Source organism: Syngnathus acus, chromosome 23, assembly GCF_901709675.1.
Source record: "Syngnathus acus chromosome 23, fSynAcu1.2, whole genome shotgun sequence".
In the NCBI taxonomy this organism is placed as follows: Eukaryota; Metazoa; Chordata; class Actinopteri; order Syngnathiformes; family Syngnathidae; genus Syngnathus; species Syngnathus acus.
Window position 1 is genome coordinate 2,265,071 of NC_051107.1, and position 14,622 is coordinate 2,279,692.

At 43.4% G+C, this 14,622-nt stretch overlaps 2 protein-coding genes and 1 long non-coding RNA gene across 4 annotated transcripts; all 3 read left to right on the forward strand.

The window, feature by feature from the left end:
* The first annotated feature begins 573 nt into the window (after positions 1–573).
* Positions 574–3,206, forward strand: zc3hc1 (zinc finger, C3HC-type containing 1). Of its 2 annotated transcripts, none has more exons than XM_037242637.1 (10): positions 574–736; positions 1,146–1,245; positions 1,315–1,465; positions 1,532–1,615; positions 1,701–1,828; positions 1,904–2,040; positions 2,238–2,493; positions 2,565–2,720; positions 2,797–3,006; positions 3,084–3,206. In XM_037242637.1, the coding sequence occupies exons 1-10, from the start codon at positions 603–605 to the stop codon at positions 3,153–3,155; spliced, it is 1,428 nt and encodes a 475-aa protein (XP_037098532.1). In that variant the 5' UTR covers positions 574–602; the 3' UTR covers positions 3,156–3,206. The 2 variants fall into 2 exon arrangements, with proteins under 2 accessions (XP_037098532.1, XP_037098533.1); XM_037242638.1 differs by having other exon boundaries at positions 1,146–1,242; positions 1,312–1,465.
* Positions 3,207–3,968: 762 nt separating this feature from the next.
* On the forward strand, positions 3,969–13,441 carry ube2h (ubiquitin-conjugating enzyme E2H (UBC8 homolog, yeast)). The gene is made up of 7 exons (XM_037242640.1): positions 3,969–4,265; positions 10,373–10,449; positions 10,535–10,609; positions 10,685–10,724; positions 10,885–10,937; positions 11,631–11,759; positions 11,838–13,441. The coding sequence occupies exons 1-7, from the start codon at positions 4,213–4,215 to the stop codon at positions 11,960–11,962; spliced, it is 552 nt and encodes a 183-aa protein (XP_037098535.1). The 5' UTR covers positions 3,969–4,212; the 3' UTR covers positions 11,963–13,441.
* On the forward strand, positions 4,280–10,341 carry LOC119116908. The gene is made up of 2 exons (XR_005096387.1): positions 4,280–7,169; positions 7,364–10,341. It is a non-coding gene; the product is annotated as an uncharacterized LOC119116908 (long non-coding RNA).
* Positions 13,442–14,622: the final 1,181 nt, after the last annotated feature.

Genomic DNA, 14,622 nt, shown 5'->3' on the forward strand with positions numbered 1-14,622 from the left:
TCTTGGAAGGCCGCGTCATTGCAGGTAGGCGGGGTCAATGGCCTACAAAACAAGTTCTTGCCCAACTTGAAAAAGCCTTTGTTTCTCTTATCTTATTCGTGATGTTTTGTTTTCCTGCTGGAAATTCCACTTTTAGCCAATTTATAAATTGTGCATTTATAGTGGTTTAAAAAACATTTTATTAATTTAGTGTTTTTGCCTTATTACGTTTTGTTTGTGTGAGGGCTTTGGAGGTCATCTTTCTGAAATTAGTTTTCCTTTTGTAAGCCTGGTGCTGATGTTGAAGTGTGTATGATGTTACAGCGGCCTGCAATAATAATAAATACAGCTTTTAGGAATAAAAACATTCATCTCGATTTGTACTTAGCCCTACTAGGCTATTTTTTTCAGTGTTGTTCATTCTGGTGATACTTGGAACGCTAATGTTGTTTCAGCTGTTATTTAGTTTAAAAGGATTGAGAAGCATCGACTGATCTATCATAATTTAAGTTTGACCCCTCATATTTTTCCATGACGGTCGTGCAATGTTACTAGGTGGCGCTAATGGACCTAAAAGCTATTTCACCTTCGCCATTGACGAACCGAAGAAGAAAAAGCCCAACATGGCGGCTCTCGGCAACAGTCGTGGGGATCGCCTCGGTAACTCCAATCAAAACAAATCTCCCCTTGCATCCCCGGAGAAAATCCGAAAGCTTCTCAATGAGGGGGTCTCTGCAGCTGGCACCGCTACCCAATGGTGGGTTTAAAAAAACAACAACTTTAATCCGATCTTTACGACTTCGTTGTGCAACATTTTGGCTAATCCTCTGGCTAACTTGGAAGCATGGTAGCTATATAACACAATAAAAAGCACGAAAATAGGCGTTTCTCCCATATGAGAGCTTGTAGATCATCATCTGTCTTGCACTTTCTTTGCATGCAATATCTCTACTACTTGTGTAAAGCATGTGATGCAAAATTTTATCTCCCTTGGCCATTTGGTCAGGGGGTGGAGACTGTCAGATGAATGCTGGCAATGATGTTCAAGCTAAGATTAGAAGTGTCTCTCTTCGGCCTATTCATGTTACAACCATGCATTCACGATGGAAAAAATGTGTAAATTATGAAACTTTAATGTGCCACATTGTGTCCTTCTGGAATTGCAGTGGACAAAGTGATTCAAACGACTCTGAAGTCAGTAGCAACACTCCATCTTGTGAAGCAACCAACAAAGAGGCCTTTTTCAGTCGAGTGCAATCATACGCTATATCCTTTTGTTATCCTTAAAATTAAAGTTATATAAATTATTTTAATAAGAATTCCTTAGCACAGAACTGTTTGAAATGGGCTGGGAAACCCCGGGCGCTCTCTCCTCTCATGTGTGCCCGCTACGGCTGGATCAACGTCGCCCACGACATGCTCAAGTGCTCCAGCTGCCAGGCCTTCCTCTGCGCATCGCTACAACTCACGTTAGACTTCGAGAAATGTAAGATGAATGAATGACCCGGGCTTTAATCCGGGGCTCCTATGACACTTTTCTCCTTTCAACTAGATGAATCCCGCATCGCAGAACTGTCCAGGCAGCTCCAGACAAAACATGAGAAATTTTGTCCTTGGCCTGACTTTCCTTGTCCAGGTTAGAACGTTTGACTTCGATTAAAACGTCTAATGAGCCATTTTAACCCCACATTTGTTGACTCTCCGAATGTTTTGTGTTTCAGAACGGTTATGGATTGTGACAGCAGGAGAGCCCGCAGAACTTTTGACCGCCTTTATAGAACGTTATCAAAGCGCTTGTATGCTTGGACAACAGCTTCCATCGATGAAGCCTGAGCAGCTGAAATTAATGGTGAGGAAGCATGGACTTGGATAAGACAAATCATCTGGACATGTCCGATATTACAATTGTCTTTTTGTTTTGTAGTCACTGACTGAGGATGTCATTAGTGCCATCCTGCAGCTCATAGAGGAGGAACAAAAAAGAAAGGGAACTACATCCTCGGAACCTTTTGCAGTCCAAGTGGCAGCGTGCATCGTTTCTATTTGTGGCTGGGCTGCAAAGTGAGTTGGACCAGGTTATGGTTATGGGACACTGTGACTAAGAAGATTTAAAACCGAAGAAGAATGTCAACATTTGTATATTTAAACTTGGCCCTTAATTTCAATACAATAGTTCTTTTTGTTTTTGCTCCCTTCCCTCTTCCCTCCAACTCACTACCATTGTGGATTAAGTATCACATTGTCTCTTGTTTCCTCAGCCCAGGCGTGGACATCACCATGCTGCCAATCCTCAACTGCTCCTACTGTATGCGCAAAGTGGGCCTGTGGAATTTCTACCAAATGGAAGGCATGAGTGGTGACAGCGATGCCGGGACGGACGCTACAGCCGCTCCGGCCGCCTCGACTCCCGCTCAGGAGAGCCAGGGGGAACGGTCCACCCCTCCCTTGCCCACAACTCCGTCTACTCCGAGTCGTATGAAACTGAGAAGCCAGGACTCTTGCCGCACTGAGCAGGCAAGCTTTCATTAAAGTTTCATGAGTGATGCTCCCTGCAGGCTATCAAAAATTTGTAACCCATTCTGCAGGGTGAGGGCACTTTGCGAGCTCGAAGTCGAGATTCACCCAGTCCTGTCGAAGAGCCGCTGAATCCCTTGATAAAGGGCAAGAGGCCTGCTACACGGAGCCGTGGGCAAGAAGACTGTCTGTCCCATCCTTCCAAACGCCTGTGCTTCTCATTAGCTGTAAGTGCCTCTACTCCCCCCTCCCCTCAGCCTCAAAGTCCCCAAACTGAATTAAATGATTCGCTCGCACTTTTAGGACGAGGTCATACACAAGAATTCGTTCGACCCGCTGGCTCAGCACAGAGACTGGTGTCCCTGGGTGGCCGTTGGAAAAGAGAATGTGGATCCACAGGCCATGCCCCTTTCAGATTCCCTGCCAGCACCTCATCAGGAAGTCTGGAAGGCCGTCCTTGACCTCCTCCTGCCTCAAAAGAGCACAAACACAGCGGCTGGAAGTCCAGGACAGGCACGTTAGGCTGGTGTACTTTGTCCCAATATGACTTGGCGCATTATCTCACATTCTCTTTTGTCTTGTCTTCTCAGGGCCCACCTGATCGAGCCAAAAGAGTGTTTGCTATTTTCCATCAGTGGCAGGTATCTGCTCCATCTCAGTAGGAACCATCACTAAAACATCTCACCACTGAACTGATGAAATGAGCAATTATATCATATCCCATCGCTCTTTGGAGGAAGACTAACGAGTCTTTACTGAATTTTGGGATACAAGCACGCCATGTTTAATAGTAATCTGTGAATTGTGTGTAAAAAATCTGTCCATTACAGGAAATCCCTGGCGATGAGAAGGAGCTAGAAAGGCTCGACACTGGATAGGCGATATTTACTTTCAGCGTGTGTTAGAATATCACTTCAATTCATAAATGGGATGACTAGGATGAGAAAGTCACTCCTAATGATTGCAATTTTGTATGACTTGTGTGCCATGAACATTGATCATGTTGGAACTTAGCTGCCTTGACCTTTTATTTGCCTTCTTGTGACACACACATCACATTGCTTATCTAGTCTTCACTATCATGCATGTGTTGGTTAATAAAATTGTCCTCTGAAATGTTGTGTAATGTTCAAATTTATTATAAACCTTTAGGAAATTGATTGGAGTAAGATTGCTCTTGATGGAATTAACATGAAATACTTTACTGTTTTACATGTCCTAAATTGTATCGATTCATTAACAGTTAAAGCTATATTACATGTTAACAGACCAATTTTTTCGCTTGCTAGTTCCAAAGCTGTCTTTTTCATCCTAAAGGGTCATATAATTGAATTTATGATGTCTTTTGAGCGATTGCAACAAAGAAACGCGTTTCATCAGACTGTTACCACGTTCGCTTTTTTGCTCTACATTAAAAACTACAAAAATGTCCGTCGACAATGACGTCGGGTCGCGCATTTATGACGTATGCGCGGAGGGATCCCAGCTTGTCAGAACCATGGCCAGAGCGCTGAGAGGCAGTGAACGCCAGTCGTCTGTCGAACGTTAGTTCGGCCGCAGAGTAGTACGGAGACGCTCAAGCCGAGAAGAAGTGTTTGCGGCCAACATTTCCCCCAAGCCAATGTTAACTTTCGGATAGTGACGTTTGCTGGTCTCTCTGGCGTGTCGGGGGCTAGCTTTCCGTTGACCTGCCTGTGTTCTGCGGTGGAAATCGCAAAAATGTCGTCTCCAAGTCCGGGCAAAAGGCGAATGGACACCGACGTGGTGAAACTGTATCCTTTTTTGAAAACAACATAAACAAGCCTCATTTGCGTCTTGGGCCACTTTTCATCCTTTGTAGGTAGGGTTATGATACGAGCTAACCTTCTATTGACGTTTGTCCTGTTGTCTTAACACACATAGAGCCTCCATTGTCACTGACTAGTGTTTGTGTAAACAACATTTTGTTATCAAAGCCTGGGCTATTCGTAACCCGTGTGCCATTAAGTTGACGATTCAATTCAACGAGCTAACAACGTCTAGCTTGTCTTTTTTGTACCTCTAAACTAACGTAACATTGGGATTTATTGTTTAGCTTGCTCGTCTCGTGTTCAAAAATAACTGCAGCACCTCGAGCAGAGGCTAACGTTGCTCAGCCCTTTACAGGAATGTCTTTCATTTTGTGGGGGGACACTTTAGAATGTAGCACGGCTTTAATAAAACACCCGAACTGTTCTGGTTTTGCCCTGCCTGCTGTCAAGAGGATTTGTGTCAAATTTCGCCTCCTTTTACACGTTGGCACACCAGCTTGTTTACATAATGCACAGCGGACGTCAACTGAGAACGCTGCCTGTTTTTGTCTTTTGTTCCAACTCTTGTTCGCTAAAGCGCCTGCCCTGTTGTGCGATCAAATGAGATCTCGCAGAATGTGTCGGAAAATGTGTCGCTTTTCCAAGAGCACTCGCGCAGCTGTCACTTGAACGGCTAGCTTGTGTGTTAGCTTAGCGAGCTAGCGACAAGTCTTGTTGGTTGGGTTTTTTTTTTTTTTCAACATCAAAATGGCCACCTGATCTCCCCGAGGCTCACCGTACTGTACTTGTGGAGCCGCCTGGCAAACACAGCACAAGCCCGACGTGTGCCCTTTTTTTTCTCATTTATTGAAACATTCGTTGAAAATAGGTGACCCCGTGGCAGGCAGGTGAAGGTGCACTGCAGGTGTTGCGAGGCCAACTTTTCACGCGTCTTGTTTATTGTCAAGTCGTCGTGTTTTTGTCTTTGAAATTTATGCTGACAGCTGGAGCTGCTTTTTAAAATTTTTTATAAATACTCCTGTTCTAGAAGGACAGTAATTTTTTTGTTTTTGTCCCAGCCCAGTGAAGCCTAATCATTGGGTGGGCTGTTACTAGACAGAAAACACATGTGGGAGGTGCTTAGAACAGCTGATGGGGTGGCAGTAAAGCTTTAGTCAGATGTGTGCCTTCCCCACTGGGTTGCTCCTAATAAGGGGAAGTTGTCCTGGAACTGTCTGCATTGAATCAAGTCGGGTCATTTCTGCGTTGCATGACAATGCATGTTTGTGTAACCCTGCCGGCAATGTTCAGGAAGAGTTTTTCGCCACCGCGGGACTCATTTGCTGATCCTTGTCCTTACAGCACCCCCCTTTAACTGCCGTAAACCAAAACCAGAAAGTGGGCGAGCCACCCGAGAGCTTCGGAATCTAGAGCGAGAGGATCGTGAGGGAATACCTGAAAATGAAAATCGGTGTGTCGTCGTGCCGAGATTTGTCCGGTTGATGTTATTGCGACCGGCCTTCATGTGTGATGGCATTCCAGTCACATGACTGCGTGGTACTATTTTAATGAGATGATAACGCCATCTCTTTTGCGACATGAAATCGCATTAGCGACAGGATTTTTTTCTTCCCTCACTTTGTTTTTGCCTTGCTATTATTTGCACTTGTCATCCATCGCCTGCTTGCTTTGCCCGCGCTTTCTAGCAGCGAGCCGCTGGAATTCGAGCACAGGTTGACCACAAAGGACTTAAGCCCATGGTGAATGCGAGCTCTTGTGGCATCTGGATGGTGGAATTTGGCGCTAGGGAACAGGGCGGAACAGAAACGCTTCATATGTAGTTAATATTCGTGGAAATGTGTTGTAAACGGGTTGAGATCGTAACAATGTATAAAGCTGACACGCATCAATGATTTGTATTTCGCTGTCTGTTAACTGCACTTTTCTGGTGTGTTCTTAGGGAAATGGTTCCCTTTTGAAATGTCGTTACCTTCCGGCGGCTGCATAGACGTCGTATTCTACCTTTCAGTCACCGCTGAAAGGTCTTGTAAATGATTGTGTAGTAGTTCTGTGAAGCATGGCGACTCACGATTTATATTCAGCACGGTGGGGAGTTGAGGTCCGTGCCTCAGCGCTTAGCACCCCCTCCGGTCTCTATCGTGACGCGTTTGGGGTCTTTTGTCGGCTATTTTTGTATCCCTCCAGGTGAGTGCGACGAGGCCCGAGTGTCGACGCAGCGTTTTGCCCTCAAGCAACTGATTTATTCACAGTCAGGGGTCAGTTTAAAAAAAAATAATAATTTGAGGCCCCCCCTCCCAGTTCCACACAGCTCGCTCGCTCACCTCCCTCCTGAGGCTGAATGCCAAATCGGTGCTTTATCCACTCTCCACTTGGTCATTCAGCCTCCCCCATTGTTGAGCTACTAAACCACGACATCCGGATAGCATCAGCGGCCTCGAGTTCTTTTGTCTTTTTTTTTTTTTTTTTCTGTGACCTCGGCCTCCTGCTACCGGCTAAATCCAAGCTGCTGAAGCTGCACTGGTCCAAAAGAAGGGGTTGTCAGACTGACTGATTGATGGATTGATTTGATCGGTGTGTGAGAAATTGTCTTGAGAACAGACGGTGAACGGTGACAATCACGCCATGTTTTTGTGGTTTCGTTTTTTTTTTTTTTGCAGCATGTTGCTTGTATGCATGGCTGAGTTCTCCTGAAAAAAACAAAAAACAGATGGACTCAATTTTCAGTTGTTTGTTTTTTCCCCAGCCATTCACTCCCAACCACGGCTCCTTCATTTCCATTGATCCAAGATAAATAAGCAGGCCGGTTCATCAATTCCATGATTGTCAAGGCAATGTTGTTGCATCATGTGTGTCCGATGACCTCATGAACCTTTGTCTCCCTTATCGGTATGTGATCAAATCAACCCAGTCTTTCTAGAATTTTGCCTCGTCAGCACTTTTCATCAACATGTCAGTTTTGAAATCGCAACTTGTGCGTGAGCCCGTGAGCTCATTAAATAGTCGCCACGGATCCCAAACTGGAGGTTCTCCTTAGTTGCGATAATTAACCATGCTATTGTTTGTTTGTTTTTGCTCGACAGGCTCCCCTTTTGACGTAAATAGGCCGTTGATTCGGTCCGAGAGGAGGAGCGTCGCAGGGAGTCGCTTTTGATTGCGGTGGGTGGGCTTTCGTTTTCTAAACCGACGAGACAAAAGACTCGCATACAGGGAAGGATCAGCCCGGGCCTGTTGTAGTAGAGCCTGAATTTGCATGGCAATGCTATTAAAATAGGCAAGCACTGAGCCCAAAGCATTTTATTTTTTTCAGAAGTACAGTCGGCAGTGGATTATTTCCCCCTTAAAAGTAGAAATGTGATTTCAGTATACAGCGGCCAGCCCTCGGGTCTCTATTGCCATTGATATGTAAAAACCACTGCGAGGTTCTTTTTCCTCAGACCACACATGCCGATACCAAACGGCCCATTTTGTTTTTCATCGCGGCAACGGATACCACGGCGTCCTTCGAGCAGACCCTCCAAGCTTAGCTGGCTTAGCAGATGGGTTTTGACAGTTGAGCCCCCCTTTCCACCAATTCAAGACGGGTCTTAGCAAAGCTAGCGTCACTCCCACAGCAGCGCCAGCCCCGGTCGCCATTCTTCACCAGTCATATGCGCATTTCGCTCTGTGCAGCATTCCAAAGATGCGCCGCACGCGTTTGCATGTGAGCAAATTGAATTCTCCTCAGGGGGGTGCGGCTGTGCATAGTCAATTTTGACTGGATGGCGGCGGAATCACTCGAGTTGTATTTGCTTTGACTGTGGTTTTAGTTTCCATCTGTTGTGGTAAATGATGACATTATTGTAGTAGGGAAGAAGCAGAAAAATCTTTTTGATTCATTAAATAATCGTTTTGGGTCACTTTAGCTCATGTTATGTACTATATTTGCAACTAAAAGTAGGTGAGTGACATGGGCGTCAGGAAATTTGAGTGAATAAGTTGACTTTAGTGAGCTCAGATTAGCATCTGGCTGGTAACTGGCTAATTGTTAGCCACCGCCGTAGCATCTTGCTAATGAATGTCCTTTTGTGTTTATTATTATTATTTTTAAACTGTGCCTATTTTTGGGGTTTTCAATAGTTCTATGTAGCACTATGTTAACATTAATATCCTGTTTTTTTGTTGTATGGTTTGGTTGTAATTTGTAACGTACACTTTTCATGCCCGTCGTCACGTCGCTGCTGTAATTTTTCGGAAGAGGAAACTCCCACGCCGGTTGGACGGCTGCAATACTTCCTGCCTTTTATCTTTAAGGCCCTTACCCGCAAACCCATGCTACGAGTTCAAGCACTTAACAGACATTTTAATATTCTTAAATCAATATTTGTGCCCGTAATAGACATTTTTAGTCAGTAGTTGACAGCTGTTGTAAGTGGAGTAACTTGATTACCACCACTTCTTTTGTTTGGACTTGTTGTAGAGCTGTCGGGGTTCAGTTTGGTGTTTCTAAAAATAGCACGCCTATCGTGCCGTCACACATTGGAACACTGCCGCCGAACAATTTCAGGAACAACAATATTTGGTATGGGGTGTGTATAATTGTGTACCACAAGGCTTTTATACGAGCCCACTTTTGTTTTGGAACTCTTCTGCGAATTACTGGATAGCTTCTAAATCTGTCGTTACATTGTAACACTGCAGTGGCAACTCATTTTCATGTTTGACTTGTGTTGAAATGTTTGACTTGTCATCCATAGGTCGCATTGCAAAGCGATGATGTCATTTAGCCTTCAAGGGAAAGATGTCTCTCACTAGCTTTTGCCATCGCTCTTTCACCTTCTCTTCATTCCCCCACGTTCGCAGCTCGCCGCTTTGTTGGCTGACCTTATTCTAGCCTAACGCTGCTTTCGGAGGACTGCAGTCTATTAGCTTCATCTTTGATTTCAGCTAAAGTGCATACGGTCGGGCGGCGGCGCATAATGAGCAATGTTGTTGAGCTTTCGGCCGTCACGTGTTCTTAAGTTGCTCGAGGGACGTCAACCTTTCGTTTGCCAGAGAAGCTCGGTTATGGCTTCCATTCCACGTCAGCTGGTGGTCAGTAGTAGATGCTGTTTTATGAGTTGCTATTATTATTAGATTATGTGGTGATAGATATTTATAGGGATGTTGTGTACTTGAAATGTGACAATGATGCAATTTGTCTTCCTCATTTTAAAACAAATTTGACATGATGGGAGGCAGTTTAAAAAAAAAAAAAAAGTAAGTTCCCTGCCTTGTTTGTTTTCCATACTTGGAAAGATGTTGGTCAGGACGGGATATTTTTAAGGAATGAAAATAAGACATGTCTACACCACAAGCACCATTTGCAGCATATTTCTGCCCTTGAACCACTTTGAAAAGTTAAACTGTGGTCAGCGAGGGATAAATGCTTAATTGTAGTAGAGAAAGTAGTTTGTCAGGCTTGTTTATAACTTGTGCTCCACATGTTTTTCAGGTGCTTTTGCAAAGTAAGTTTTGATAAGGGATTGATTCTGTTTAGGTTTGGCTGTGTGTGTGTGGTTAAAAAGATAATGACAACCGGTGCAAACCACAGATTATGACTTATCTATACTAATCCAAGGTAAAGGAGAGTGGGGGTGTAGCTCGGCGTAGAACCTGGCGTCGCTTCCAAACGATAATGAATCGAACTTAGTTAAAAGAAGCCATTTGAAACAGTAAAGAAAAAAAAAATTGCACTGTTTAATTTTTTTTCCACAGGTCCAATTTCAGGGCCTCGAGTCGCACGATGTTAGCACGCTAACACCTCGCAATCTCTTGGACGTCCTTCGAAAGTCACCGCCCGGCGTCTCGACCCAGGCCAAGCGGTGACACGTTTAGCTGGCTCAGGTCAGGGATTCCGCTCGCTTTCGCCCGAGCTTAAAATAACCCTTCGGTTTGATTTGACCCCTTGGGGAGGGGGGAGGTGGGTGGGGTCACTGCAAAAATCTAATAGGATACACACTCCAGTAGGACTGACAAGCCAGCTGCTACTATCTGTGCAGTTAAAGAGACTTCCTACTTTAAAAAAAAAAAAAAGAAAAAATTGTGAATTCAAGTCCTTGACAGACAATCAGCATCGAAAGCAAACATGAAGTTACCATCCTCAGTGGACTCAACGAATTTGTAGTAAAGTTTTACGGACCGCAGGGAAGTAAGTTTGCGTCTCATTTTTTTTTTTTTTTCTTCGAATTAATGTGTCTTCATAAAAATAACAAACGTCTCCTGTTGTATTTCAGCGCCGTACGAGGGCGGCGTGTGGAAAGTGCGAGTGGATCTGCCCGATAAATACCCCTTCAAATCGCCATCAATAGGTAAAGATCGCCCTCCCCACCTCCGTTGTCAGAATTAATGTGTTTTTAAAGATCATTTCTTGGGTTAACTTTCAGGATTCATGAACAAAATCTTTCATCCCAACATCGACGAAGCGTAAGTACACGTACGGCCGTCGATTACCGCAATGAATGAAGCAAATAGCAAAACTTGGCTGACCACATTGAAACCAAGATAATTTAAAAAAAAAAAAAATCGAATCCACTATGTCAAAAACAACACACTTTCTAACATGTCTTCTGCTCTTCCAAACCAGGTCAGGAACGGTGTGTTTAGATGTCATCAACCAGACGTGGACAGCCCTTTACGGTGAGTGGGTCCATGGCTATGTGTGTGTCTTACTGATGGGGGAGTTGAATGATTACTAACTAGGTAACACCACCGCCAAGAAAGGTCAGAGCTTCTTTGTGACAGATGATTTAATGACGGTCAATCGCGAGGCTCTTCTCCCGGTGACCTTTTTTATTTTTATTTTTATTATGATTCTGGCTGTGTTGCTAGACCACAGCACAAAAAGCTTTACTGGGGAAGTGCAAGTTTATGACTCAAGTCTCTCAGGGCCTCAGTGGCGACACCTAGCAGATGAGAGCAGAACCGCAGGAGCTCGCAAACAGAAGGGCCTTGACATTTAATGTTAGCTTAGCACTGTTAGCATTGCAGTCCTGATGACTAGAAGAAAATTCTGTTCGAACCACGGGAGTCAAAACTTGATCCCATTTTGGTCAGAAAATGTGAACAAAGTCTTAAATGGTCTAAAAAAAAATTAAATGGAATGAGACCTTGAAAACTATTAGCCATGCTATTAGATTAGTGAGGACAACTGCTAACATGCATATAGCAGGCAGTTCGGATGCATAGTGGATTATGACGAGCAGGAAACTGAACCGAAAAGCAACAAAGTGGGTGAGTGATTTGAGTTTTTCTTAACTTCTCTCGTTCGGAGAAGAGAATTGTGGCACTACCTTGTATTTACTGTCTTTTTGTTTCCTCCACGCTCGCCAGACCTGACCAACATCTTTGAGTCGTTCCTGCCACAGCTGCTGGCCTACCCCAACCCCATTGACCCTTTGAACGGAGACGCGGCCGCCATGTACCTGCACAGGCCAGAGGAGTACAAGCAGAAAATCAAAGGTTTGCAGAAGACAAGAAAAAAAAAAAACATGTTCCGGTGATGCGTTTTGTGACGTATTGTTGTGCTTGTGCGTGCAGAGTACATCCAGAAATATGCAACAGAGGAGGCACTAAAGGAGCAAGAGGAGGGGGCGGGCGACTCTTCATCCGAAAGCTCCATGTCCGACTTCTCCGAGGACGAGGCCCAGGATATGGAGTTGTAGTAGCGGACGTCGTCCTCCCCCTGCAAGCCCCGCCCCCCCCCCCCCCCACCCCACAGAGACTATATTTGATTTCCTAACCCCATGACAAAGCAGACTTATAATATTCATATTTAAACACCTTGATTTTTTTATTATTATTATTGTTACTAAACAAGGATTTTTACAAATATCTAGATTCCTCCTCCCCTCCCCTTTCGGCATCGCTTCCTCACCCCCACCTTTTTTTTTTTTTTTCTTGTGTGTGTGTGTCAAAGGGGTTGTGGCGCCCAACGCAAAGACAGTATTTGAACAAAGACGAACAATCACGCACAGGGTATGTCGCTATGCTCACGGACGGATGCGACCCCGTTTTTTGGATGCCGGCTTGGCAGTTACTCACTTTTTTTTGCGGGGGAGGGTCACCAGAACAAACGACGTCATCAAACATGACGCCGCTGCTCTGAGCACGCTTTGGATTCACCCGAGGTCCGTTTTCACCCCGTTTTCATTTCGCCTCAGTTTTACCCCGATGCAGGAAGGAAGGAGACGAGATGTTTGGATTTTTTCTCTTTTTTTTTTCTTTTCACATTTGTGTGTCTACAGTACCAAACACGGCAGTCCAAGTGCTCGGAGAGGACCTCGCAATGTATTCCCCCTTCCGAGAATGCAGTAGTGTGGATCCCAGCTCAACTCCCTTCCTTCGTGCCTCGTCAACAACAGTTTAAAAAAAAAAAAAAAAAAAAAAAAGGAAGGGGATAAAGGAGAGAAAAAAAAAAGCACATTTGGTACTCCTCTTCCTCTTTGGACAATCTCCACTTCGATGGATGCTAACACATAGCTAGTTCGGAGTTGCAAGTCCTCCAAATAGATAGCATTCATATGGCTTTAGTCAGATTTTTTTTTTTTTTTTTTTTTATTTTTTTTAAGTTAGCTGGCGTCTGTCGTGTGATGATAGGTATAAGATGCTTCATTTGTACAGATGTTTCCTAGCGTAGTCCATCCAAAACAAGAGGCACATGGAAAGCTGGCACCACGTCCTTGGTTTGCATTGCGTCCGCGGTACATTTAAAGAGTGTAGCGGGATGCAGGTTCTTTTTTTTTTTTTTCCTCCTAAGATGATTTTGGATGAGAGCCCACTCAGGATAACCTAAAAAGGTCGTATTCAGATTCGTATTCAGCTTTCGAATTTTCTCTGGAAGCTGCCAAAATAGCGTTCTTACTCCCCCTCCTTTTTTTTTCCTGTCATTCTTAATCCTAACCACCAAACAGCAATGTCGTGAACTTGAAGAGAGTTTTTTGTTTTAAAAGTAATCCAGATTGGAATTCTTGCTTTTTAGATTGTTGAATAAGAGAAACATAAAAAAAAAGCCCCTTGAATTGTAACCTTTTGGGAAAAAAAACAAAACCAAAAAACAAACAGCTCTCTTTATGTTGAAGTCATACTTTTGCTTTTTAAGAAGCATTTTGCATCTGCTGGGTAATAAAGTGATCATATACTCACCCTCAGCCTGCTGTTGGTGTGGACAAAAAGTCAACTCAAACCTGCCTTTGCATTGCAAATGGATTTGGCTCGAGGAGTCTTCATTTCCAAACTAAATTAACTTTTTAACCAAATGAGCAAAATGTCTCTAGTTTCCCTGGTGTATCTCGAAACATGACAAAGAGTTGACTTGTGTTGCGGTCAGGGAGCCTCTGTTGTATTTCAGCACAGCGTGCTCGCCCACCGTGTCTACCTATTGTGCACTTGCATGCACACCTCCCATTCCCGTTCTTCCGAGTTTTGGACACGTCAACACCCACACCCACACACAGCATGTACTCTTTGCTACCTAGTGTGTTTAATTTTCATTTACCCAAAACGTGCGTCCTCGGTCTTACAGCACCACTCTCACTTGCCCCCCACCTCTGTTACCCCTTTTTATATTTTTATTTTTTTTTGACATTGTGAAGTGGGCATGCTTGTCAAAAAAGATAAGGACAAATGCTCTCCATGAATAGGCTTATAACCTCATAAATAGTCGTGTAAAAAGTATACTGTTATAACTTCTCTTTTTTAATAAAACATTCAATGTGTTCAAAAAAATGATTTGTTTGTAATATTTTTACTGGTTGCACTTTGAACCAAAATTGTTTTTTGTCATGATTATTGATTTTTTTTTTTTTTAATCTGCGTTTTATTTATTTGACGAAAAAGATTAATTTACTTACTTTAATATTTCATTTTAGTTGCATTGTATTTAGTAGCCACTTGACCTGAAAGATATTTGATTTATTTTATGTTTTCATTTGCAATACTGAATTTAATGTTTTTTTTCATTAAAATATTTTCATTGACTCGACCTATATGCTATTTGTAGTTTTAAACTTGACTAAAAAGAGGTTGGTATTTTCTAAGTTAACGATATTTTTTGCAAATTTAGCATTTTTATTATTTGTACATTTTTATATCGTTTTTAAGAGGCACTTGAGTAGTATTTTCACAAGGAACTTTAGAAAGATGCTGAAGTACCGGACGTGGCCACAAGATGGGGGCATCGCTCTACCAAACCAACCTCTTCTTCGTGGGACCGTGACAATCACCGTCCATCAGCAGCACCCATTAAAATGCCTGAAAATGAGGTTCGTTAATAATTTTCATTGTAACTATATTCTATGAATATTTACACACACTTTGTGTATTT